This window comes from Callospermophilus lateralis, chromosome 2 (genome assembly GCF_048772815.1).
Source record: "Callospermophilus lateralis isolate mCalLat2 chromosome 2, mCalLat2.hap1, whole genome shotgun sequence".
Taxonomy (NCBI): Eukaryota; Metazoa; Chordata; class Mammalia; order Rodentia; family Sciuridae; genus Callospermophilus; species Callospermophilus lateralis.
Window position 1 is genome coordinate 32,290,067 of NC_135306.1, and position 27,882 is coordinate 32,317,948.

The 27,882-nt window shown below is 35.5% G+C and overlaps 1 protein-coding gene across 2 annotated transcripts in view; it reads right to left on the reverse strand.

The window, feature by feature from the left end:
* Window positions 1–914: 914 nt before the first annotated feature.
* The window catches only part of Tgfbr1 (transforming growth factor beta receptor 1), a 57,894-nt gene continuing 30,926 nt past the window's right edge, over window positions 915–27,882 (reverse strand). The window contains exons 2-9 of one of the 2 annotated variants that reach the window (XM_076845771.1): window positions 27,466–27,711; window positions 24,186–24,416; window positions 18,573–18,803; window positions 14,083–14,250; window positions 11,950–12,106; window positions 9,923–10,047; window positions 8,761–8,891; window positions 915–5,269 (exon numbers count right to left, since the gene is read on the reverse strand). In XM_076845771.1, the coding sequence (XP_076701886.1) occupies window positions 5,144–5,269; window positions 8,761–8,891; window positions 9,923–10,047; window positions 11,950–12,106; window positions 14,083–14,250; window positions 18,573–18,803; window positions 24,186–24,416; window positions 27,466–27,711 (1,415 nt within the window). In that variant the 3' untranslated portion in view covers window positions 915–5,143. Of the gene's footprint in view, window positions 5,270–8,760; window positions 8,892–9,922; window positions 10,048–11,949; window positions 12,107–14,082; window positions 14,251–18,572; window positions 18,804–24,185; window positions 24,429–27,465; window positions 27,712–27,882 lie in introns of both variants that reach the window. The other variant, XM_076845769.1, reaches the window with a different exon arrangement.

Consider the following 27,882-nt stretch of genomic DNA (forward strand, 5'->3'; position numbering starts at 1 on the left):
TTTGTGGTTTTAATTTCATTAAGTCTTTATAAGGAATTGTTTATTGGACATTCATTTTTTTTTTGAGAAAATGTCTTATCAAATCTTTGGAGCAGTTTTTAATTGGGTTATTTGTCTTATTGATTTGTAAAAGTGCTTTATATATTCTGAAAACAAATCTTTTTATATAATTTGCAAATACTTTCCCAATCTTTGACTCTAATGGTAAAGAGGTAAGGATCTCTCTTTCTTTTTAAATATAGGTTCCTATTGTTCCAGCACCATTTATTGAAAAGATTGTCATTTCTCCAATTGAATTATCTTGGCATGAATGTCAAAATTTATCACAATCTTCCTCAGATTAAGGTTAATAAAATTCCAATAAAATAAACCTTGTTCCAGTATTGCTCCATCTCCTGTGCCCTCTTTTGTGCCACATTATACATCACATCTATGCTGTAAAGCCAACAATATAGTTTTATTGCTTTATGCGACTTAATGCCACTTAAAGAAAACATGTTTGCTGTTAGGTAGATTCCCATTCTCCATTACTTAATCAAACTCCAATCTTGGGACTACTGTGAAAGGACTTTGCAGATAAAACTGAGGTTACTAACTAGAAAGACCACCCTAACATGAGCCCTTAAAAGCAGAAGAGCAAAGCACAAGAAGCAAAGAGAGAGATGATGGAAGAGAGAAGCAGAGGAGAGATGAGGCCAAAGGGTGATCAGAGAAAGGAAATGTGTGAAGGACTCAACCGACTGCAACTGGCTTTAGGGATGGAGGAGGGAGCCACTAAGAGGCAATAGTTAGCAAGGAAATGGGACATCCCAATCCTTCAACTTCAGGAAATTGAATGCATTTTGAAAACAAACTGAACGAGCTTGGAAGCTTATTCATCCCAAGCTTCTAGAAAAGACTGCAGCCACTGGCACTTGGGAAAAAAAGTAATTTATTTGCATTGCTTTCATTTTCTACTGTAGTGTTAGGACTTAAGTTTCACTCTTCTATTTTCTATTTACAGTTCATTTGGAATATTACTACAAATACAATATACAATATTAAAAAACTTATGGGGAAATGCAGTTTATGTTTTCTCTCCTCTTTACAGGCTTTTCAAAATCATTCAACTTAAATGAAAATTTATATGGACATTTCTGTACATATCTGAAAGCGCAGAGACTACACTGATAAAGTCAAAAGAATTCTGCACAAATACAATAAAATACAGAAAACAAAAAGTACAGATGATGTTATTTGGGGTACAAATATAAACAATACAGTACCATTTGAATTTAGCAACATAATACCCATACTTTATAGAAATAAAACTGCAAACCTGGAGAATGCTCTGACAAATATTAAACATTATATACACAATGAGGTAAATGTACCTTGGTCTCTTGAGAGGTAATTTAAGTTTAAAGCAATTGACATTTTGAAGCATCTCCTTGACATATAAAGAAATACAAAACACCCTATTCCATTGGCACAACGTGAAAAAAGGGATATCAAAACACGGTTCATGATATTTAATTCACAAATCTTGTTAAAAATAAAAACAAATTCACTGAAGATCGTAAATTTTAAGTAACAGGTTGAATGTTATTAATCATATTTTTAAAAGTTTCCATTTAAAAATAAGATTGCATAATGGGACTGAAAATAGTGTACTGACAGTCCTCATGGTGTCTTAGGAGTCCAGCATTCCCAGAGAGAGAGCCCACAGGTATTCTTGCATTCCAAAACACAGAAGCTGCAATACATGTGTGAAGCTATCCTATTCTTTAGGATCTCAAAATAACTGAATATTTTCTGCCTTGCTGTAACAGAACCTTATTTGGAGTATCCACCATTTGGAGCCAGAACACTGTGACAATCAAGAAACAAAACAGTTGATTTACAATCACTCTTCGGTACATGGATAAAAACAACCTTTTGATAGATAATGTGATACTAATTTTGTTGTGCATGTTAATCAGCACTTTTTCATTTGTTTTACAAAAAGTCTCTGACACTTCTCAAACATGAGGGGAAAAAAAGTAACTCACCCATGGACTTCAAATTGGACAAGTGACCACTTAAATTTTACAGTAAGAAGTGAAATCTGGATTTCTTAATGGCGTGGCACTGTTCACTGACTCAAGGCACTTCTTGAGCACTATTGTTACAGCAGAATTACAGGCTCAGCTCTTTAGGCTTTACTGTCCTACAAGGGACATGAGTGGCCACTGTTTCTGGCACAACTCCCACTGTCACAGCTGCCACCTTGCTGTCACTCTACTTAGCTAAAATTAATGCAGAACATCCTAAGCCTCATCCACTCATCCCTGCCACATCCAGTGACTCAAGGAAATGGAAGTTATGTCCTACAACTTTCATCAACCACCTCACTCCAGGTCTCAAAAGCAACTCTCCAGTCAAAAGGGTAGGGAGCAGTGGCCAGCAGGAAGACAGGCTGGAAGAAAGAGAACTGAAGATAGAGAGGAAGGACCAGGGATGTTGATGCCCCATTATGTCATTCTTTCCCACTCTCACTCCTCAAGGTACTGACAACACGATGTGGGCAAGTGATTTTCTAGAAGATATTTTTTAGCCTGCTAAATCTTGGAGGGTGAACATTTAGCACAGGCAGTATAAACAAAGGACTATGTTTCTAAATGACACAAGTATTACTCCAGCCAAATTTATCTGAAGTTATGACTTATCTCATCTTTTAATATTATTTTCATTTTCAATATTACTTAATTGGGGTTCATCAAGCTGTCCCTAGGCAAAAAAGAAATTAGCTGCAGTAATATGTAAACTCAATTTAGAACTAAATTTCAACTTTAAAAAAAAATTCCCTGATTCATCAAAAGTACATTTTATCCACTTAGGCAAGAACAGTATGACTCAATTTTTGATGTTATCTTTACTAAAAGTTGATTATCTTATTTGAAAGTGAGAAATCATGTATTACAACTTTAATTCAAACAACTTTTGGTACATTCTTAAAATTATATAAAAATAGTTTTGTGATAAAATGCGTTGGTCCCTGGATTTCATAAAGCAGATCTTGTAAGCTTAGAAAAGGCCAAGACAAAAACAAAAACAAGAAAACCTAGTACCTGATCATAGAGCTAGAGAATATCAAACAGGTAATATAACTCAACTATAAAAACAAACCTCTCAAAATTATTCATTTACTTCAATAAAATCATAGTAACTACAGGAAAAAAACCTCAGATTTGTGGTCAAAGTATTAGCCTCTAAGCACATTTTCCCCGGGATGTTTTTAAACACATGAAATTTACACTAAGTTCCTATGGAATATGTCATTCATTCTAAAATTACTTTGGTTTTAAGACCAAATAGTCTTTCAAATTTATTCTATGTATAAGAAGACATTATCAGAATGCAACTCATTCAGTGTAAATAACCACAATCTTTCTGACCAAAATACTGTGAAGGTTATTGTGACCCTCTTCTCAGGGACAGCACTACAAGGTCAGTTCCCCTCTTAGCTATGAGATAGTTTTCCCCGCCTCAGAATAAGATCACAGTGATAAGAAAGACTCTGCAAACTGTAAAATCCCTACAAAGAGACTTTACAGTACTAGAAGTAAAAACCAGTTGTTACAAGATAGTTCCAACTTCACTTGAGAAGACCATGAAAAGTTTACTTTAAACATTTAATTTGACTGAAAACATCTGTAAATGGAAAACCTACTCAGTGTCCATTAGTTATCAGCTCTCCCAATATCAAGGTGCACTGAATTCATTATATAACCATGTAAATTAAGCAGTTGCAATATCTGCACGTATGAGATAAGGAAAGACTGAATTAAAAGCTGCTTTCCTCAAAGTGTAGGGAGACCTCCAATCTACACTAACTCTAACTTCACAAAAACAGGAATCCACTGAACACTTACACCTACAAAACAAATGTGACTTTTGTACCCATCTGTTGTCTATTCAAATTATTAACTACATTTGCCTTCCTAGAAAAAGGTCTATTATTTAACATCAACCATATTCTAATTTAAATGTAATTCATTTCTTAAAAAAATAACACTGTCTTTGATCAAATAAGGAACAAAATGGCTTACAGAATACCACACAACTTCTCACAAGAGCCAGAAAAACTTTCCCTTATAGAAAATGAGTCTGAATGCTATCAAGATTAAGTTAAAGCACTGTGAGCATCTCGAGTGCTGCTTGAATGTTTAAAGTACACTCAGACCACACAACTCAACTGCAAAAGCTAGAGGTGAGATTACTCCAACATGACCATGGAACAACTGATTTCATGACACTGCATTTCTTTAGTGGTTCAAGCACATTTTGGTAGGAGAAGGCATTTTCAAAATGGAATACCCAATGACATGTCACAAAACCCTTCCAAAAAAACAAAATAGAAAAGGTTTGGGTTACCCAGATAAATAAACTTTTTCAATTCAAACACTATAGGATTTAACAAACAAACTTTAAGCAATTCTACTCATTTCCATTTGAAAGACATAGAAGTGGCACTTACTGGTATAGTACAATCCCTTTTGAAGGCATGTAATGTTCTGAATATGTGAAAGAACAACAGTGTACAAAATACAATTGCATAAATTATGTTCCTCATCCCTATATGAGGTCATTTTTAGACTCAAGAGTTTTATAAGTATTAGCTTTAAGATCCTGAAAAATTATAGAACAGTACATTCAAAGTCTGAATCAAGGAAACTCTTTAGTGGTTCAGAATCCTCTGAGAATGTACTAACCAGGAGTAAATCACTTTCTTTAAAAATAAGAAATGTTTCATATAACCCAACAATCCAGTTCCTTTAACCTTACATATGATCTTCAGCACAGCAGAGTTACCTAAAGTTAAGACCAGCAATATTCTTTAAAAAAAAAACAAACAAGTTTTGTTAATCAAAAATAAAGATAGACTACACAACATTTTATAACTGTCCTGGGAAAGAATCGTTCATAGTGCACAGAAAGGACCCACATGGCTGTTTCCTGGGTCCAAAGAATCCTGGGAAGTTTTTAATCAATCTTATATACTGTTGCAAAAGGAAGCAATATCCTTCCGTTCCCTCTCAGTGAGGTAGAACAATTGACCTCCCAAACAAGAACCCAGGAGCAGATCTGAAGAAAAAAGCAGAGTTCAGGCAAAGCTGCAGAATTACATTTTGATGCCTTCCTGTTGACTGAGTTGTGACAATGTCTTCTTAATCCGTAAGGCTGTCAGCCTAGCTGCTCCATTGGCATACCAACATTCTCTCATGATTTTAGCCATCACTCTCAAGGCCTAAGAAAAAAATATAAGAAAAATAATTAATGCGTGCACCACTTTTCCATCCATCTAGATCAGTTATTTATTTACTTACTTGGGCAGTGGGGACGGCACCCAAGGCCTTGCACATGTTAGGCAAGCATTCTACCATTGAGCTACATCCCCAGCCTCTTTTTAATTTCTTGAAACAAGGGTCTTGCTAATTTGCCCAGGCTAGTCTTAAATTTATGATCCTCCTGCCTCAGCCCCCTAAGTAGCTGGGATTATAGGCATGCACCACCACACTTGGCCAGGAAAGGCATCTTTACCTACAAAATCTCCTTTGAAATGACATATGTACAAGTTTTGGAGGGCATTATTTGTAATTGAAAATGTCCTAAGTTTCTATCTATAGGGTACTGATGCCAACAGTTGGAAAGCAGATGGGCAAGGGATAACTACTTGGTAGATCTAAAAAGGCTGAATCCTAAACCAGTGCTCCAGAAGGCAAAGCAGGAACTTGACTCACCCAGAGTCTCCCCAAAATTGAGAAATTCACTGCATGTTCACTGCATGAAATACCTCTAGGATGAAGTTCAGGATTAAAAAAAAAAAAAAAAAAAAAGGCAGGGGGAGGATCAGTTCAAAGTGTTAGAACCCAGGTACCTGCTCCAGCCCCCATAACCTGGGCAGGTGGCTGTCCACCTCTACTCCAGCAGAAAACTAGAGGCATTGCCTATGTTTTGTTTTATTTTGTTTTAAATCTGAGAGAAAAAACAGATTTCCAGCTTGAGGAACATGGAAAGCGGAAGTTTCATACTGGAAACATACTGAATGCTAAGACCATAAGCTTCCTCCCAGAAACATAGGTAGTCCCTATGTACAAATTCTTCCATGCAGGAGATTGCAAGAATCTTTTCTGGAAATCTGTGTAGCTTAAGAAGAAAGACCTAAAGAGACAGAATCAATAATTTCCCAAGGAAGCAACCCAATGAGATCACCTAAAGAGCAGTGAATAAGCCCCATTCACATGTACAGTTTCCTATCCCTTTTTAAACATGAAAGAAGTATGATCATACATTTGAGGAAAGTAACATGAAATGGAGAAACTGAAACAGACAAACAAAAAAAGCAACTTAGAGAAAACAAACTGGAGAGAGAGAGAGAGAGAATATATAAAAAAGTCAATCATTAGGGGCTGGGAATGCAGCTCAGTGATAGAGAGCTTTCCCTGCATGCATGAAGTAGGTTAAATTTCCAGTACCGAAAAACAAAAACAAAATTATTATTATCCTCAAAAAGATAAAATACTGATATTGTATCTATCATTGATAGTTGTTTTTGATTGGCTTCACACTTTATTTTCTCTCCATAGTCTCTTTACTCAAAATTGCTTTACATCCTCCCCAGTGTTTCTTTCAGTCCCGGTACTTCATATTAGATGTTTTCCTCTAATGTCTACTAATGAACAGGAGGAACATTCAGAGAATAAATGAGTGCTCCTGTAAACTAAAATATAAGAGCATAAATATAATAACAGAATGGAGGAACTGGAAGATGAACCTGATAAACTTCCCAGGACACAAAGAAGGAAAAAAAAAAAAGACTCAACTGATGAATGAGAAACTCAGAAAGAAAATGAGAGGGTTTCTTCAGGAGGTCTAACATTCAAGTAATGAAAACTAAAGAAACAGAAGAAAGGAAAATAGGAGAAAGCAACCTCATGAACTTTTCCTAGAAAAGAACATCTATTTCCAGATGTAATAGCTGATGTAATAGCTGAAGATGAGAGGCTGAAGATGAGAGGCTATTTGTAATAGCTGAAGATGAGAGGCTCTGACATTGATGGAAGCCATTTTCCCCAAAGTCCTAGTCATTACTAAATCAGGTATGTAGAATAAGGCTCACACAGGAACCATGTGCCAGCACATACTCAAAAAATAGTTAATGAATACCTACTATACACCAGATACCATTTTTAGATGCTAGGAACATAGCAGCGAACAGATAGACAAAACCCTTGTCCTAAAGCAGTTTACAATCTAGGGAGCCAAACCACATAACAAACTACTGTAAAATACGTGGCCAGTCAGATAGTAGTAAGTGCTAAGGAAAGAAATAATTTAGAGATAAAATGTCAGAAAGGAGGGTGCTACTTTAAATAGGTAGAAAGATAATGTCTCCCTGACAAGGCAACATTTGAACAGAGACCTGAAAGAACAGAGTAAATGAATAAACCAAAAATAGGAAGACATGAGATCCAGGAAGGAGGATTCAATATAAAAGGCAAAGGGATTTCCAATATGAAAAATGAGGGTTATCCCAAGACGAAAGCGGCACAGTTGGGTCTTGAGAGCAACCAGTCCAGACTGCAAAGAGAATGAGTTTCATTTTCTTGAAATGAAACTATCAAGAAAAAATTTGTAAAACTCAGAAAAGTAAAGGATCGAACTAGCAATAAGTACACCGATAGCTAAAGAAATCGAGAAAAAAATTAAAATGACAGTGATCATATTGATTTAGTTGATGTGATAGTAAATTATGTGTTAATATTAACTGTCTTTTCTTCATACTTAAAAATCATTTAATAATACTCACTCTAATTATTAGAGTGTATGAATACATCTAGTCTATAATTTGCAGTACCCAGAAGCAATTTTAAAAAGAAACTCATTTGTTAAACTATGTCAAAAGCCAACTCTTTTCTGGGCTGGACATATCATTTTGTTGGAGATAGCACTTTCTTTTGATAACAGAGGCTATGTGCAGTCCCACATTATTCTAAGATGTAAAATTAGCCAACGAAGTAACCAGCTTTTTATTCTTCCTAAGCTCTACAACTTCAAACCTGGAAAGCTATACCCTGATTCACTAATATCACAACAATAATGACTGGCAATTTTGAAGAGATTCAACAGAATTTGTACCATGAATTCTTTAAATTTACAACTAAGAAAACATTTCAAACTTTTTGTAATAGCTGAAGATGAGAGGCTCTGACATTGATGGAAGCCATTTTCCCCAAAGTCCTAGTCATCTGGGCAAGCAGATGACCAAAATGCAAATTCTTCTGAAGCTGCTTTGCAATCCCCTCATCCAAGTTCCCCATTTTACAAAGGGACGTTCAGTTCCAGGGAAGTGAACTGGCCTGCCCAAAGTCCAACTATGAACAGGAGCAGGCTTCTCTAGAATCCAGGTCTCTTAATTCTTGTCCCGTACTCAAAGCAATATTCTTGGCTGCCCTGGCTAAAAGGAGGCATTCATTTAAAAAGCAGGTGCCTTCCTTCATTTGGCAGATCTAACAATGTTCTGATAGGCTGGTGGCTACTGCAGTACTCCACTCTTTTTAAATGTGTTTAAAATTGAAAACAGAAAACCAAATTATTCTATTTTTACCCATGGTCTAACTATTATGAAAATAAGAAAAGAGAATTCTTGTCTGCTTTCCTTAAAGAAAAGTAGCAAATTTCCACTTACTAAGCAGAAGAAGTTTAGAAAAGGGCCTTATATTAAAAATCAATACTCACTTCACAGCTCTGCCATCTGTTTGGAATATTTGGCCTTAATTTCTGTTCACAAACTACTTTTCTCATTTCTTCAACTGACGGATCAGAAGGTACAAGATCATAATAAGGCAGCTGGTAATCTTCATGAATTCCTATATGGGCAAAAAAAAAAAAAAGTCTATTTTTAAGAATTTATTTAGCTAATGCCAAACCATTAGAAGTCTTTCCTAAGATGTCTATAACAGTTTCCCATTACTAAATCAGGTATGTAGAATAAGGCTCACAGTTTACTGTACCTTAAATCCATATATGCATCAACAATTCACCTCCCTGAGAACTGAGCCCACACCTTGAAATTCAACACTGCTGTGAGATTGGCAAAGGACATTTTAAATGATGATTAACTATGAGCCATGATGACTAGATTAACATTTTCCCCTATAACTGTACTGTATATTAAATGAGATTTCATTCTATGAGGACACAGTATCTTACTGGGTACAAGTACTACTCTCTCAGTAAGATATGAATTCTCCAAGGCAAGCATGAAGTATAAGTCTGGGACTTGCATCTTTAAATAACATGTCCTATTTGCTATAATACCAAGATATACTCTGTCCCTCACTGCCACAAAGACCTCAGGTCCTCCTAGGTCTTATTCAAGCCTGGACCCCCAAGTCTAAGAGACTATTTCTTGCATAAACACTAACAACTGTTTAATATAAAGTGAAACCTAAAAGTTAAAATTATATTACTCTAAAAAATAATGTAACATGATAGCAACTGCATTACCATTTATCTCCAGTGATCAAGCTGGAAAAAATAACCATAATCTCAAGGAAAAGAAGTTTGATCCAGATACATGCTAGAAACAGCTTCTTTGGGTGGCCTCCCAAGCCATTCCCCATTCTAAATATTACAGTCCAGGATAACAAGGGGCTGGGTTCTGATGCTTCCCAAAATTCAAACAGAAACAGGAAAAGGAAGATACTAGGGTAAAGCTGGGCACTGGCATGCCATGTCATTCCCCTCGGTCCAGGTTTTACCTTCTTTGTTTGCTCTGGTACTCTCAGTGATCACCTATCAGATTGTTGACTACAGAATTTCATTCAATAAAAAAGAAGGCAATTCTTGAACAACTTCTGTTCATGACAAACTGTTGGGAGAAGGGAGAGCAATTTACCACCAATGGAACATCGTCGAGCAATTTCCCAGAACACTAAGCCCATTGCATAGATGTCAGCACGTTTGAAGGATTCAAAATGTTTCATATTTATGGAATCATCTAGAACTTCAGGGGCCATGTACCTAAAAAAGAAATTGACATTTCATTTTATTGAAGGGTAACAACATCATTTTTAACTGTTTCACACATTTTCTTTTATCCCTGAAAATAAAATAATAAAACAAACTCATTATTAATTTTTCCCCTCTTTAGCAAAGTTCTGCTTTTAAAAATGATTCACATTTATAAAAATTTCCCCAAGTAAACAAAGTACCAAATGCAAAACCTCATCTCCTTCCTACCACAATGTAAATGTTTAGATGAAGATTATTTCAGACCTCTCTCTATACAAAAACACATACACACAATATTACATAACTGAGATCATACTAGACTCAAGAAAAATATTAAATATCTGCACTGGTTTGCAAATTAATGATGTCAACTAAATCCCACAAAATGCTGAAACTGCAGTTTCATGCCATCTGTCTTCTGATTTTGGCTTCCAGTGGAAGACACACATATAATAGGTATGACTTAATAAATACACTAATATACACCACCTTGTATACTGTATAGGGAATATGTATTTTTTTTAAATTTATTTTTTTAGCTTTTGGCGGAAACAACATCTTTGTTTGTATGTGGTGCTGAGGATCGAACCCGGGCCGCATGCATGCCAGGCGAGCACACTACCGCTTGAGCCACATCCCCAACCCCGGGAATATGTATTTTATCTGGAAGTCTACTCACTAAAAGAAGATGAAAAGGGTAGGGACATACTCCAGGAAACAAAATAACAGAAATGAATGGCAGTCTTCATACTGATGCTACCGTACAGGGTTCTGAAGTTTCAAAAGCCCTGTCAAAGTTACAGATCAGACCCGTGAAGGCTTATAGCAACCACTTACCTAGGAGAGGGTTCTGAATACCCTCTATGAATCTAGAAATCATAAGTACAATTTAGATAGACTAAAACTGCTAGCTCTCTTCAAGGTCAAGGCAATAGTTTTGAAGAAACATTTGTGACAATATGATGTCATATATAGAGGAAGGGCTTTTGGGGCAAAAATCTCAGCTCTTTAGCTTACCATATACATGGTTGGTCACATAACTTCCAGGAGGTGGTTTCCCCACCTCTGAATTAATGGTAATGGTGCCTACCAAATTAGGTTCTTTTGAGAACTCATGGACTCAACAAATATTTATTAAGGACCTACTACATACTAGGTAACATGATGGATGCTGGGGATACAAGACTGCTCTCAAGAAGCTTACAATGTTAACAAAGTACCAAGTGCAAAACCTCATCTCCTTCCTACCACAGTGTAAATGTTTAGATGAAGATTATTTCAGACCTCTCTCTATACAAAAACACATACACACAATATTACATAACTGAGATCATATGTTATGATCAATGTTACATATAGACAAAAAAAAAAAAAAAAAAACAAAAAACAAACTGATAGTTACAACTTAATGAGGTAAGGGCTATGAGTGCCCTTATCAGGGACACCTAAGAGTAGTGAGGACTAGAAAAGGCTTCCTGTGAGAAAGAAAGGGTGTAAGTTAAGGAAGTAGTCAGGGAAAGTATGTTCTAGGAAACAATACATGCAAAAAGTTCTAAGAAAGAGAGAAAGGCATATAGCTACAGCACCTCATTTGAGGGCACTGAATGAGGCAATATGTGTAAAATACCTATTAAGATGATTGCCACATAGTAGGTGCCCCATAAACATTAGCTACCATTATTATAATTAACATAACTAATGATATTTTCAGAAAGGGCTGCCTTTCATCAGCAGGCATCATTTTAAAGTCAGGTGACATTGGCTTCAGAGAAGGTAAGACCATGAGACTTACCTGTGGGCAATCTAATAAGTACAAGTTCCAGTTTCAAAAAAGATACGTATATACAAATAAGGAGATGGAAAAGAAATAGATTTCAGGAGATATTAAATATCATTTATTCACAAGTATACCTTTTTGTTCCCACTCTGTGGTTTGGAGCAATATCAATTGTATCTGTGGCTGAATCATGTCTTACTGCCAGTCCTAAGTCTGCAATACAGCATGTTCCATTCTTCTTCACCAAGATATTCTTTGATTTCAAATCTCTATGAGCAATAGCTGGTTTTCCTGAATAACCCAAAAATTAAAAATGACTGCTTAAGAAGTAATACCAAAAGCGTCTCCTTCTGCCCAGTATAAAAGCATTTCAGTCCCATCACCTGCCATACTCAGGGGAGTATTAAATAACCTCAACTGAAGCATTATACCCAAAGTTGGTTGGAATTACATTTCTTTAAAGGAAATGGAGACAATAATATGCTCTAAAAACTGATACTCAAACAATAAAAGTCTATCAATTCAAAGACTGGGGTTGTGAAAAAAGTTGTCAGTTTGTTGGTATCTTGTGCATTCTTTACGAGAACTACAGTCTATAAATTGCTCTTCTAGTTCAGGAACCAAACATGTAGATCATATGCCTATCATTCCTGGAAAGAATACAATACTAAATATGCTATCTTTAATACCAACTACTAGAAAAGGTGCTATTAAAAAACAATCATTACAATGTGGAAAATCTAGAACCCTGATGGTAGGAAGAAGATAGAATAGTGGAGGAAAAACAGTCTGGCAGTTCCTCAAGCCATTAAGTAGTTACCATATGATTCAGCTATTCTCAAGTCCTACCCAAGATAACTAAAAAATGCATCTACATAAAAATTTGTACACTAACAGTCACTATATTATTATTTATTATAGTCCAAATCAGAAACAACCCAAAAGTTCATCATGAACACACAAAATGTGATATATCCATACAATGGAATATTAGTCATAAAAATGAATGAAATACTGATATAGGTGAACCTTGAAAACATGCTAAGTGTAAAAAACAACCTTCACAAAAGACCACATATTATAAGACTCCATCTATATAACTAATGCCCAGAATAAGCAAATCTATAGAGACAGAAAGCAGATGAGGAGTGCTAAGACTAAGGAATTTGGGGGTTAAAAGAGAAAGACTGCTAATAGCGGACAAGGTTTCTTTACAGGGTGATGAAGATGTAGTAAATGGTTGTGGTGATGGCTGCACAACTGTGTGAGTACTTTAAAAACCAATGAATTGTACACTTTAAAATGGGCAAAACTGTGGGATGTGTGAATTATAACTCAAAAAGTTGTTATAATCAGTAATTACACAGATGGGGCTGGCTGAGATGCGAACAGAAGAGTAGGCAAGCCACCAGGTAGTGAATGGATGGCAGCTTGAGCACAGAGCTCTATCAGTCTCTGATAGCCTACAGGACACAAAAACCATGACATAAAGTTATTTTTTATACTCAGAGCCTTCATACAAACCAGTAAGAAGAGTACAGCTTTGAGAAATAAGAAAAACAAAGAAAGTCTAGGCTCACAGAATATAATAAGGAACAGATTGTTTTAAGATTTGAGGGAGGAGTGAAACTTCCTAACTAAAACTTAGTATTTAATTTGTCAACTATTAAACTATCTCATTCAGTCTCCTAATCTAAGGATCAAATATAATTATTAGATGGCCAGATACAATGTATATAGCATGTTGGTGTTTAAAAAGCACTTTCATATTCCATTTGATAGTACATAAAAGAATATATTTTGAGGCTTGAATTCTAGAACTAAAATCCTCAAAAATTGTAAATAAAACTGAATGCTTCTGGGTGCAGTGGTGCATGCCTATAATCGAAGCGGCATGGGAGGCTGAGACAGGAAGATCACGAGTTCAAAGCCAGCTTCAGCAAAAGTGAAGTGCTAATAAGCAACTCAGTGAGTCCCTGTCTCTAAGTAAAATACAAAAAATAGGGCTGGGGATGTGGCTCAGTGGTCAAGTGCCCCCGAGTTCAATCCCTGGTAACCCCCCCAAAAAAACAAAAACTGAATGCTACCTTTAAGAACTTAAAAAATATCAATGTTGTTAAAATGAGTAGAGAATCTCTAAACAAATTTCCTAACTCTGAGATTTCTAACAGAAAAGGATTTCTCATCTAAAACTTCATTTCAAATATCTTCAGTTAAGCCGACTTCTAGTTTTAAATAGACATTAAACTGTTTGTTTGAAGAGTTACCTTGGGTACCAACAATCTCCATGTGAAGATGGGCAAGACCGCTTGCTGTGGACAGAGCGAGTTTGATCATTCCTTCCACAGTAACTGTGTATCTGTTCAAGTAATCAAAAAGGGATCCATGCTCATGATAATCTGACACCAGCCAGAGCTGAGTCCATGTACCATTGTCTGCAAAACAGAATAACGTGTTTCAGTTGGCTCTAGAACATTTGAGATTTACTCAAAAATTTTAAAATATAAAAATTACTACCTTTTATTCTTAATTCTGAACCATACAATTGCAATATCATACCACCTCAGCTTGTATTTCCTGTATATTCAGCTTGTCATGTGCTTTCACATACACACTCTTTAAGTCCCCTACTCTTGAGATAAGGCAAGGATAATTAATCTCATTTAAGAGACACAGGTGGTGACTTTCTTGAGTCTATACAAGCAAGTTGCAGAGCTGGAACTCTTACGTACCTAGAAGAATACTTGGATCAGATTAAATGTTCAAAGGCTATTTCTGGAAGGAAAAAAGGAGGGCAATAGTGAGGGAAGGAGATGAAAAGCATTGTAAGCCCCGTGTGGCCACAGTGGGGAAAAAAATAGTATAAAACAAAACTTAAATAAGTTTCAGTGAGAAGAGACATAGCTTTAGTGACAGAATAGCGTATATATTTCACAATAATGCCAGACAATATGATTATGGCTCCAAGGTTGCTGGCTTAGAAAAACAAAATGAGTGGTACCTCTGAAACACAGGAAGCTCAGATGAAAATTAAAATGTCAGGAAGAGGAAAACTGAAAAGGTTGGGACTGAACAAAATACACAAAGTGATTTTAAACCTGAACAGTTAGGAACGTGGATTCTAGGAGTTCTTTTGTAAGCTGAACATGGATTTGAAAATGTGTTTTTTCACAGGAACAGATTAATACTAGGTGGCTCCTAGGTTAGACTATCCCATAAGAGTTATTTAACCTGGAAGTAACTGGAAAGTTGTATATTTGATCAAATCATGAAGGAAAACAAAACAAAAAGCTTTACAACTTTTAAAACACAGTACAGTTCAATAAAAGACAAACCCTTGAGTCATTCTGACCTGGGCTAGAAATCTAGGGCCTGTTATCCATTACACAACCTCAAACAAGTTTCTTAACTAATGGGCCTCTCTATTTACTTTTATACAAGAATAATATGGTACTTTGTGCTAAAAAGACTAAAATAAAAACAGAACACAGTACTATATTTTTTTTAAAAAGCAATTAGTATATTGCTTGGCACATGAGAGCTTAAAATGTGCTATTTTGTCCCCTACAAATTATAGAAAGAAGAAAATGCCCCAAATTGATATAAAATAACTTCTTTATTTTGAAGATTGTTACTTTCTGAAAAGCAATATTAATGAAAAGAGATTAAGGAAGGAGATGGGAACGCCCCAGATTTTGGAGAGGATTTTTCAGCTTTAAAAGGTCTTAAGAGATTCATGATACTAGTTTTTGATTAACTTATTCTTCAAAAACTATAAACTGACTATCCAAACTTATGTCTGTTCTTTTCCTTGATAAAGGCATATCACCAGCATGCCATTAACTATAACTGAATTCTGAAAGACTCACAAACACAAGAAATAGAGGAACACTGGTAGATGAAAAGGGGAGATTTTCTGAGGTAACTAACCAGAGGCAGAAGGAAAGTTATGTAAGAAGCTGTGCATAGAAAGAGCAGTCTCAGGTGGAATTAACTGAATTAGGAGGATGAAGAAAAAGAAAAAGGGAATTGGGGTGGAAAGGCTAGGTTCTGAACAAAGACCATTAAACCCTGACAAAAAAGAAAGGGGAAAAGAGGGGAAAGAAGGGAAGAGCCAGTAGGGTCAGCTACTTCCCATGGTGACCACCAGGTGACAGCATCCACTTCAACAGGAAAAGAAAAGTTCAAGGCATAGCAGCCCCAGCAATTTGTGCTCATGTGTTTGCAACTAGAAACATGTCCAACAGGCTTAAGCTTCAAAATGAAGATTGAAAGTCACTACTATGATAGACTTTGAAACCATGAATGTAAGTAAGTCCTTTATAGCAGTTATTAACTACTATTTGTCTTATGAATCAGTAAGGAGAGTAAGACTTTGAGAGAAGGAAACAACTATTAAGATATAAGAATAAACTAAGAGGGCTGGGGATGTGGCTCAAGTGGTAGCGCGCCCTTCTGGCATGCGCGCGGCCCGGGTTCGATCCTCAGCACCACATACAAGCAAAGATGTTGTGTCTGCCGAAAACTAAGAAATAAAATATTAAAATTCTCTCTCTCTCTCTCTCTCTCTTTCTCTCTCCTCACTCTCTCTTTAAAAAAAAAAAAAAAAAGAATAAACTAAGAAAGTCAGACAATATAATAAAAAGAAAGTTGTTTTAAGGGTGGGGGAGGCCAGACATGGTGGCACACACCTGTAATCCCAGTGGCTCAGGAGGCTGAAGCAGGAAAATTGCACGTTCAAAGCTAGCCTCAGCAACTTAGCGAGGATCTATGCAACTTAGCAAGACCCTATCTCTAAATAAAATATAAAATAGGATGGGGATGTGGCTCGGGGTCAAGTGCCCTTGGGTTCAATCCCCAGTATGTGTATGTATGTGTGTGTGTGTAAGTATGTGTGTGTGTGTGTGTGTATGTATGTATGTATTTATGTATGTGTGTGTGTATATATATATATACACACACACATATATATATAAAGGTGGGGAAGGAGCTAAATATTAGGGTCAAAGGCAGACGATAATAAAAACTAAGGATCTGGTCAGATTATGATTACTGCTTTTGTCAACTTATTTTGTTTTAAAATTAATTGATACTGAATAATAGCCATTGATAATCACTGCTTACATCCATCACTGTCCCTATCATTATATACCTCCTGATATGATACAATAGGAAGTATATAATATACCTGATATGTATTTTGGGGAAACCAATAAAGCCTTAATTAGATTCAAAATCTAATTGCCAGTTTTATGTAGAGTAGTTAAGAGACACTACAGAAATTCAATCACCAAATTACAGAATATGATAGTAAGCCCACAAGACAAACAACCCAGTTTCTTCAACCAACTGCAAGGAAGAAAAAAAGATGGGGAAACCTAAGGATTTTAAGGGATGTATAAGAAATATCAACCCAACGTGACAATATGTAAACTTGGAATCCTATCTGAATAAACTATTGTGGGGGTTTTGTTGTTGTTGTTGTTTTTAGGAGGTAACTACAGATTTGAACCAGAAAGGATATTTGATGACATTACTTTTTTCTAAAAAGTACAATGGTAGATTTCTCATAATCTAAAGATATGAATTGAAAATGTTTATGGATGAAAAGATATATTATCTGGGACTGGCTTCACACAATTTGATCAGGGGAAAATAGGTAGCATCAGAAATCAAGGATTGGCAGTAAGTTAATAATTGTTGAAGTTGGTTGATGGGGAAATAATATACTGTGCTCCACTTTTCTGAAATGTTAAAAGTGTTCTATAAATAAATTTTTAAAAAGACAAAACAACGTATGCTTGTTGTAAATAAATTTGAAAATACAAAGAAGCAAAAAAAAAAAATCACAGAAATCACTCATAACTACCAATTGAGAATATACACTGCCAATACTTTAAAGAAATAAATACTGCTTAAAAAAAAGGGGGGGCGGGGTGGGGACAGAAAAGAAGGAAAAGATGACTACAGGTCTGGCCAAGCCACAAAAGACAATGACAGCATTTAAAACAAAAACAAAAAACCAGGAAAGCTGGAAAATACACTTGATTGAGGTCTAGGATGGTTGAGAGTTGAGTTGTAACAGAAGCCTTTTGAGAGAAGCTGTAAAAGTAGGAATTGTGGGTACTGAAGCCAAGAAAGTGGGAGAAGCAAAGTGAGGTCCCTGCTAATGTAATCACTCATCCTGACTCCACTGATAAAACTTCCTCAGTACCCACACTACGGGTCAAGAAAAATGTCCGCATGGTCACCAGAAGTGAGGGAATTTGGTAGAAACCATTTCTGTTTAATTAAGTTTACTTAAAAAGTTGACCAATCTTGTCCCACACAACTTAGACAATAGGATACATCAAGAAGTTATTTTTACTCCTCCTATAAATGAGGTCACTGGTCTATACTGACTTGTCCATACCAGTCAAGAAGAAATTAAAAGGAAACAAGTAGTTGATCCCTATCCTACTCAAAATTTTAAGCAATCAAAATTTGTAAATTTTTCTATATTATGACTATAATCAATTAACTGTCCAGAACTAAAATAACCAAAGTATATGGCTTTCTTTGATAGAGTATATATTTTATAAACCTTCTATACATTTTGAAACATGTTGTCATAAAATTGTATTTGACTTAATAGGTCTTGTCTACATGATAAACATCTATTTCTCACCTAATTTGACAATGTTTTGCAGTCATATCTGGAAAAAGACTTATATAGACTTTATTATATTTAACATAAGGATAAGCAAATTTTACTGACCTTTATTGTCTGCTGCTATAAATCCCAGGATGTTTTCATGGCGCAACATTACAGTTTGATAAATTTCTGCCTCGCGGAACCATGAACGTTCTTCTCTGGAGGAGAATATCTTAACGGCAACTTCTTCTCCCCGCCACTTTCCTCGCCAAACTTCTCCAAATCGACCTTTTCCAATACTTTCTTGTAACACAATAGTTCTTGCAATTGTTCTCTGAACCAGCAATGGTAAACCTAAAGACAAAATAAATGGTATGCAAAACAGTCAACAATGTGTTTCAAACATCATGAAACTAAAGATGTGCCCCAGACAGGTACCTTTAAGAATTAAAACCTCACTAGATTTACAGACCATGTTGGCAAAAAAATAATCCATGAAAAGTGGAAAATAAGATAATAAATACAATAAAAGAATCCAGAAAACTCCTGCCGAGAGGGCCGGGATTGGTTTTATAAAATAAGCTGAATTTTGACTGTCATTTGCAGAAGGGACAGGACCAAAGGAGAGAGAAAGAAGTACGGTGGTTGGGTAGGAGGAGTATGCAAGCAAAGTCAGAGGAAGGGAATTAATAATGACTATTTTGGGAACCAGCTTGTTTAATCAGAGAGGATATATGTGGAAGAGCAGTGCAAGAGAACATAAGAGCCAGGAAATGAACAGTAGTAAAGGCCAGGATCACAATGACCAATGAGGGCTATGGATAAAAGAGGACTTATTAAACATGTCTGAAAAGGGTGCCAGAAATGCAGAGGTGGGGTGGGAGTACAGGGAAGAAGTTAAAATTTTATTTTGGACGGATGAACTTAGCGGGTTGGGGTTGTAGCTCAGCAGTAGAGCTCTTGCCCAGCAAATGTGAGGCCCTGGGTTCAATCCTCAGCACCACATATAAATAAATAAATTAAATAAAGGCATTGTGCCCAATTACACCTACAAAATAAATGTTTAATTAAAAAAAAAAAGAAGAAGCATGAATTTGGTAATGATTTTACTGATGGGAGGAGAAAGGATGTGAACAAAAGAAAAATAAATTTTGACTTAACATTTTTTTAAATATTTATTTTTTAGTGCTAGGGCGAGCACTTTATTGCTGAGCCACAACCCCAGCCCGCTGACTTTACTTTTAATAAATCAGTAGAAATTATCACAGAAATCATTTCAAGGCAAATAATTTACTTGCTAGGAACTGATGACTTAGGCTACCTAGAATCTGAATAAATGACACCAAGGAACTTACCTTGATAATGGGACATTTATATTTTAACTAATTAACCTTGTCTTATTCCAAAATATATAATTTTAGATATCACTATACTAATTTCATTTAAAAGAATTAAGTACCTACCTACAACATTAAACAACTCTGTATCTGGCATAATCACTTAATAACATATCCCCAGTTCACTAAATAACTGTCAGATTCTAAGTTATACTGACATTAACAAGTAAAATACCAGAATCCACCATGTTCTATGCTAGTATTTTATTTATACAATCAATGTATGCATAAATTAGTGTCATTTATAAATTATACTCAGAGCCACTTACTAGGTCAAATTAACTCAATGACAGTAAAAAATTATCTATCCTTAGGTTCCCTGGTGTGAAATGCTCATAAATCTAAATGTTAAAGTCTTTAGGGGATCAGAAAATCTTCTCTTTTCATCTGTGCATTTCTCACATAACTCTTTCCTTTTCTTATTGCAAAGCAGTTGGCAGTGTAATTATAGATAATTACTTTTATGTACAATGAGACCGCTAGTTAAAAACAGATCTGTGACAAATTCTTATTTAAAATTAAGGAGCTCTTTTGTTCTATGAACAATTAACTCCTAATTACTACATGTTGTTTAAATACATACAACATGTTAAGTACTAACTTATTACATTTTATCCAAGTCTTGTATAGGGCTGCATCATGTATTCAATATATGATATAAAACTTTTTATACTAAAAAGTTTCAGAGGATAATCTGGAAGTTACATAGGCAAGTAATAAAAAAGAAAAAAAAAGACACCACGTTTGAAAATGCATCACAGATTTAGGGGCTTATGTAAGTGTATAGTGAAGAAAGTAGCACAGGATAAGAGAAGTTTGTTGTCTTTCCCTTCATCACTAGATAGAGAATTAAAATTAAAACCCAAATGTAGGTCGGCCATGTTATCCATATTTGGTTACCATAACCCACATGAATACTTGAGAATTTTTATTTAATGATTTTCTTCTAAAGATAAAAATAAACAGGCCTATTTTAGATCTCTATACTCTTTGTTTTACTCTTCTGTACCTTTAAAACTGCTTGAGAGGAAGCATCAATAGGGAAAACATCCCAAAAAAGCTGTACATACAGTCAACAATGGAAATAAGAAATGGACAGTATGCACATATTTCAAGAGATCTTAAACATGCAAAAGACCTAATGACCACTGTGTAAGACATTCATTCCTTCAAAAACTGGCACTGCTTTATAATCTCATTACAGTTTAAGAATGAGTCCATGTATAACCTGTGATTAAAACTAATGCAACAAGGGGCTGGGGCTGTAGCTCATTGGTAAGCTTTTGCCTAGCATGAGTGAGGCACTGGATTCGTTTCTTAGCACCACACAAAATAAAAATAAATAAAGGTCGTGTGTCCATCTTCAACTAAAAAGTTAAAAAACAAAAACTAATATAAAAGGGATTAAGTTATCTTCAACGTTAGAGCTACTACAACCCAATTCTTTGCTGTCTTCCCTATAGTTCCCAAGTTAAAATTAAAGTCTGTAACAGGTAGAGATAAGGTTTTTCCTCAAATATGATCATGGTACTGAGTAATAAACATGTGAATTCAAAATAAGGAATGCTTAGTTTTACCTTTTCCTCAATAAGTGAAAGAACTAAAATAGAATTTATGAATAGATATTTTACTTATTCACAGGCGTGAGTCCTATGCATAAGGTAGCAATGAGGCTTTCTAATGAATATAAAGGAAAAACGGCCTTTTCTGCTATCATTCAATAGAAGATGGTTTCTGCTTAGATACGTTCAGAAACAATTTAGCTAACAATAAACTATCATGGAGAAAGGTCTTAAACTTTTTTGTTTAGAGTTTTTTCTTTTTTGGGTATAATGTTACAACTTGATGCTGTATATCAGAATTTTCTTCTACATGTTGTCAGTACATGCTGTCATTTGGACATAGCTCTAAATTTGCCAAGTGCTTTTACACAAACATCTTGTCCCATCTGAACTTCACAACAGCCCAATGCCATGTACTATGCAGAATTCATCACTTTCATTTTAAAGATAAAATAACTCAAGCATGTGACATCAGCTAACTGCCTAAAACACTTTACAAGGGAAGGCTGGAGAGGAGAGAGAGCAGCTTTTGGACAACAGAGAGCTGTGATCCTTGATGAACTTAGAAATACATACAAAATGTAAAAAAAGAATAATTCTACTCTTGGCTCCTGTCTACATTTTAAAAGGTAAACACATATATTATTATTCAGAAATCAACTGCCATCCATACAGCAATGCCCTAAAATTGTTTAGGTGGGCTTGTGGACATAAGGGGCTTCATGACCCTAGGTGTAAGTTTGGCAATAAAAATACAGGCCACCCTGATTTCTGTAACTTTGGTCCTTAGCATAGTTTTGGACCAGAATAACCTGTGAGAAAAATTTTCTCTGGGAACCTTTTGAACTTTAAACTAAGAATCAATGAGAAACCCTAGGGAAGCCCTAAAATACCCTTTTGTCTCCCGCTTCTTATACAGAGATTTTCATTATCTTCTGTACTACGGCTGCTCCTTCTCAGTTCAACCTCTCATGGTTCCTGTACAAGCCTGTTTTAGCAGTCAGAGAAAGAACTTGTCTACTGAATATGTAAGGCTAAATTCTACAGAAGGCTTCAGGTGGAATTAATTTCCTTGTGTTACTTAAATGAGTGAACAGATATTCATACCATATATATTTGTCTCCTTAAAACACAGACATTTGTCATTACATGAACTTTCCATTAATGTGATTTTTATGCTTCAGAGCTATCTTCCTCAGTCACTTCTGCTTTAATGTTCCTTATTATCACTTGGTCATAAAATTACTAATTTTTCATTATGTATATTTTCAGATTTTCACTTTTTCCATGACTTTAGCCCTTATATAGAGTTGACTTACAGTTTTCAAAGAGTATATCACATTTAAAAGTCCTAAAAAATAGTTTAAGTATTTTTATCAATGGCATATGTTTCATATTTCTGATGAGGAAACAGAAGCCCAAAGAAAAAAAGGGTTTAACCAAGGTCATAGAGCCAATCAATGACAAATCTTCTACTGCAATCTAGATCTATTGATTCCTCACCAAGTATCAAAATTCAAAATTGTAGGGTATAGGGGTGTTCCTCTCTCAGTCTCCTTCCAAACCATGAGTAGGAAAAAGTAAAAGATAATTCCCCATCCCTTTAAAAGTAAAGTATTTTTAAAATCTACCTCAGGATGATTCTGGCAATTTCTTATCCCACAAAAATCAACCAAAACAACCTGATAAAAGCAAACATGACAAGGGTCATAGATCCATAAAGCACATTAAGTAAATAAGGTGGTTAGACATTCTTCTGGGGGAAAAAAAGACTTAAAATTCATTAGTTTAATGAAAAACCAGAACTGAGTTAAAGAACAGCAATTTCATCTATTGTTAAAATAGCAAATAACCTTCCTAGTTCCAAGCACGTGCCAAGTTTAGTCATGCCTACTTTCAAATACAAAACTAAAGCTGCCAAATAGTCCTGAATAGAATAAGGAGCTGATCATTTAAACATCTTTGAACTTGAGCATTATCTGTAGTACAGTTGTCCCTATCCTTTCTATCTCACATAGTAATGAGAAGCAAATGAGATTATATAGCAAGAATGCTTTAGAAGTTATACAATTGTGGAGCTGACTTACTGTCTTGTTTCAACAGTAAAAGCAAGCTCCAATTTGTTTATATTAAACTACCCACAGTAAGAACAAGCTTAAAGATCTTTATATAGGCTTTACATAGGATCAAACCTGGAATACTAGCTGCATGTTGGCACATGGCTGTAATCTCAATGGCTAGGGGGCGATGGATGGGGAGTGCTGACTGCCAAAGTAGGAGGATTGTGAGTTCAAAGCCAGCCTCAGAGATTTAGTGAGGTCCTAGGCAACTTAACGATACCCTCTCTCTAAATAAAACATAAAAAAAGCTGGAGATGTGGCTCAGTGGTTAAGTACCTCTGGGTTCAATCTCTGGTACTAAAAAATTTTAAAAAATTAAAAACCTAGAAATACTGTTTACCCTAGAAATACTATTTGTTTTAATAAACCAAGGAAAATGGCTTAGCCATGTAATAAATAAAAGTTGTTTTTTTTTCTTTTGAGAGAGAGAATTTTTTTTAATATTTATTTTTTAGTTTTCGGTGGACACAACATCTTTATTTTATTTTTATGTGGTGCTAAGGATCGAACCCAGAGCCCCGCGCATGCCAGGAGAGGGCGCTACCACTTGAGCCACATCCCCAGCCCACAAGTTTTAAAAGACTAATGTTATATATAACTAATAATAAACAATAGCAAAGAAGACATTTTAGGAAAAAGGAGAAACAATTACATTACCTGATCCAGACCCTGATGTTGTCATATCATAAATTAAATCTTTTAATGTAGTACCCTCTGAAATAAAAGGGCGATCTAATGAAGGATCCTCTTCATTTGGCACTCGATGGTGAATGACAGTGCGGTTATGGCAGATATAGACCATCAACATGAGTGAGATGCAGACGAAGCAGACTGGTCCAGCAATGACAGCTGCCAGCTCGACGGGACCAAGGCCAGGAGACTGCTTCACTGAAAAAGGGCCTCAAGTGAAATAAACATCAACAACAACAAATAACAATGTTGAGGCAGCACCTACATTTTCCTCACCCTCCTCATTTCCTACAATTAGCTACTGCCACCACTTAGTCATAGGTCATCAAAGCTGCTCATCAGGCTCAAATCCAGGAGTAGAGATTCAGTCTTCTCCCATTGTCTTCCCACCCCCTTTCATGATCTCAAGCACTGTCAACACCTTCTCACTCTTCCCGTATTCTCCAGCCATCATCTAAATCACAAGGCCAACTACCACCAAATCCTAGGATTTCCCCCATTTGTCACCTCAGATCACTAGTAAAGGAATCAATAACCTAAAACAACTTGCACTCTGTCTTTGAGAATGTTTTTGCTTGCTTGTTTGTTTTTCTCAGTACAGGATTGAACCCAGGGCCTTAGGTATGGAAGGCAAGTGTTCTACCCCTGAGCTACATCCTCAGCCCCATTCCCCAACCCCCGTAAGTGTTTTTGGCTTGTCTAGCACATGCTTGACTAGTACATGCTGATAGCAGAGGGAAAAAAATGCATAAATACAAAAAAGTGAAAAAAAATTATCACCTCACCATCTCAAAACAGTTCACATTTTAGTACAAGTGTCTTCAACATGTAATAATTTTTTTTTTTTAATACCAGGGATTAAACTCAGGGGTGCTTAATAACTGAGCCACATCTCCAGCCCTTTTTTATGCTTTATTTTGGCTAAGTTGCTTAGGGCCTTGATACAACGCTGAAGCTGGCTTTGAACTCCTGCCTCAGCGTCCCACATTACTGGGATTACAGGCATGCAGAGCTGGCTTCAACAATTTTTTAAGGCCAAGTATGTCCTTTGTTTTTTCAATGGTTTATATGCATATATATTTTTCCCTATTTTAACCATCTGAACTTTAAATTCCAGATCATTTATTGTCTCAATAATTAACATTTTGCATTGTTTCAGAACCACATGAATCCTGAGCCTGACTGGTTCATTGTTCACTACCATTTCTTTTCATATCACATCTTATCTATTCTTCAGATCTTCAACTGTATTAATTTCTTATATCAAATACTATTTCTAGTAATTTCTTTTAGGAATAATATTTAGATCCTTATACATTTAATAATTATCCAAACATGGCTCTTGCCTTTGTACACACACAAAAAAAATCTGGGCTTATTCAAATATTCTGACAATCAATACAGAATGTTCCACTGCCTTCTTGATATTTAAAAAAGCAGAAAGTCCAAACAGTTTTTTCCTTTTATGGGTAACCAGTGTTTACATGCACTAAATGCTTATAGATTTTTTTCATTCTTGAAAATGATACTTTTTAAATTATTTGTGTTTGAATAATTATTTTTTCATTAATCTTACCTGACATTTTTCTCTCTTCTTTCTGCTCTTGTGTCATTTTCTGGAATTCTAATAAGCATACTGTGTCACCTAGAACTGTTCCCCATCTCTCTTAAATTGCTCACCAACTGTCTTTTTCCTCTGAATTGTAACAATTTCTCCAACTCGGCTATAAAATCACAACATCCAGTCTGCTGTTCACTCCCAATATTGCATTTTTAAAAGCATCCATCAACTGAGCTTTTCTCTGAAAACAATCTTTTAATAACTATGAGATGTTCTCATTTTGTAGTGAACAACTAAAAACAGACCTTGGGCTGTCTAAAAGTTCTTCCCTAACAACTGGAAGCTTATTTCATAGGATTACATCTATTCTAACTTATCCAGTTCAGTCCACTTATTTGAACCACTGGCATCCTTTCATTTAATAATTTTTTACTCTTGATTATTTTGAGTTGGAAATGAGGAGTTTGTGAATATTTAGAATTAAAAATTAGGTGATTACCTAAGGTTTTTTAAATTTCTACTCAGGTGTTCAAAGTTCAAGCAATGGAAATGGGAAATTTGGGAATTATCACTTTCTTTGCCATTTTAGAATTGCAGGTGCCTATATAAAGACATTATAGGCTGACAGTGCTATCACAGGGTGCTGCGCTACCTTGCTAAAACCAGGAAGAGGGCTCCCTCTTTCTTCTGAGCTGCAGCCTTGTTTCCTACTTTAATCAGTGTATAGCTTGGCCCAACTGAGTTAAAAGTGAACACTGAGGTCTGACTTTAAGCAATGGAACCGGAGGCTCCCTAAAAGAAGGAAGGAGTTTGCCCCTGAAGTCTAGTCCCTCAGCTTAAGTTTCCAGTGGGATTTTGCAAAAAGGTCCTTTCACTCATGTCCTTATTATATGGTAGGTCCATTCTTCACTAGTCTGGTGTCATTTGTTTATAAATAAAGAAATTCCTCACAAGTGTTAGCATGTAAGTGGCATTCTTCCATTAATTCTGCTAGCATTCATGTAAATTCCCCCCATTTTTATATTCCTTTGATTATTACAAAGGAATTTGAGGAAAGTGGTAAATGTTTAAAATATATGTAGTCAAAGTTCCATCTTAACCCAAAACTTCAAAATCAATCCAATCTTAAGAGTTGATGAAATATTCAAATTGTTGACTCTACCAGGACATTTTAAAATATAAACTATGGGTGATACCAAAAATCTAGAAATCATGTACACTTAATTTATACATAAAGATCATAAAATAAGGTGAAATTACAAAATGAAAACATCTAGACTATTAAGTGCTATTCTCAATTCCTGCCCATTAACCGTCTGTTTATTGCTTTTATAGGCAAGAGCATTACACAAAGAAGAAACTATTCTGAGCACAAGGTAGGGAAACTGTGAGGACAAACTGCTACTTTGGAACGTGTCAGAATTTGCTTTTAAAAGACTACCCTTTTAGGCATAACAAATCTCACTGAAACAATCTTCTCTAACAACACATGTATCCAGGATTCAGGATCTTGGCTATTCTTACAACACTACAACTATGAAAAAGTCACTTCTTGCTTCTACCTTAAAACAAGTTGTGTGGGACAATTTATATAACCCCGTTCAGTTTCTGAAGGAATTTCTCTGCAATCATAGAATTTAAGAGCTTTCTTAGTAGTAGCCAGAAAAAAAGTATACAACAACTTACCAGTAGTTGGGAGCTCTATTTTATTGCAGTGGTCCTGATTGCAACAATATGTTGTAGTAACAGACCCAGTTTTTGAAGAGGGTGCACATACAAATGGTCTATCTCGAGGAATTAGGTCAATTTCAGCTATACACATGCTATTATGTATAACTTTGTCTGTGGTCTCCGTGACAGAGACAAAGCAAAGCCCATCTGTCACACAGGTAAAATTATCTTTTGTACAGAGGTGGCAGAAACACTGTAGTGCTGGGGGAGGAAAAACAAGATTCTATTAGGAAAATAAATCTCAAGATTAACAGCTTAAAATTATTTGACATTTACACTATTATTATATTCTCAATCTTTTTATTACATAATTTCAATGCACTATTCAAAAACAACCTTTTGCCCTTAGACCTTCCAAAGTCTGTTGAGAGC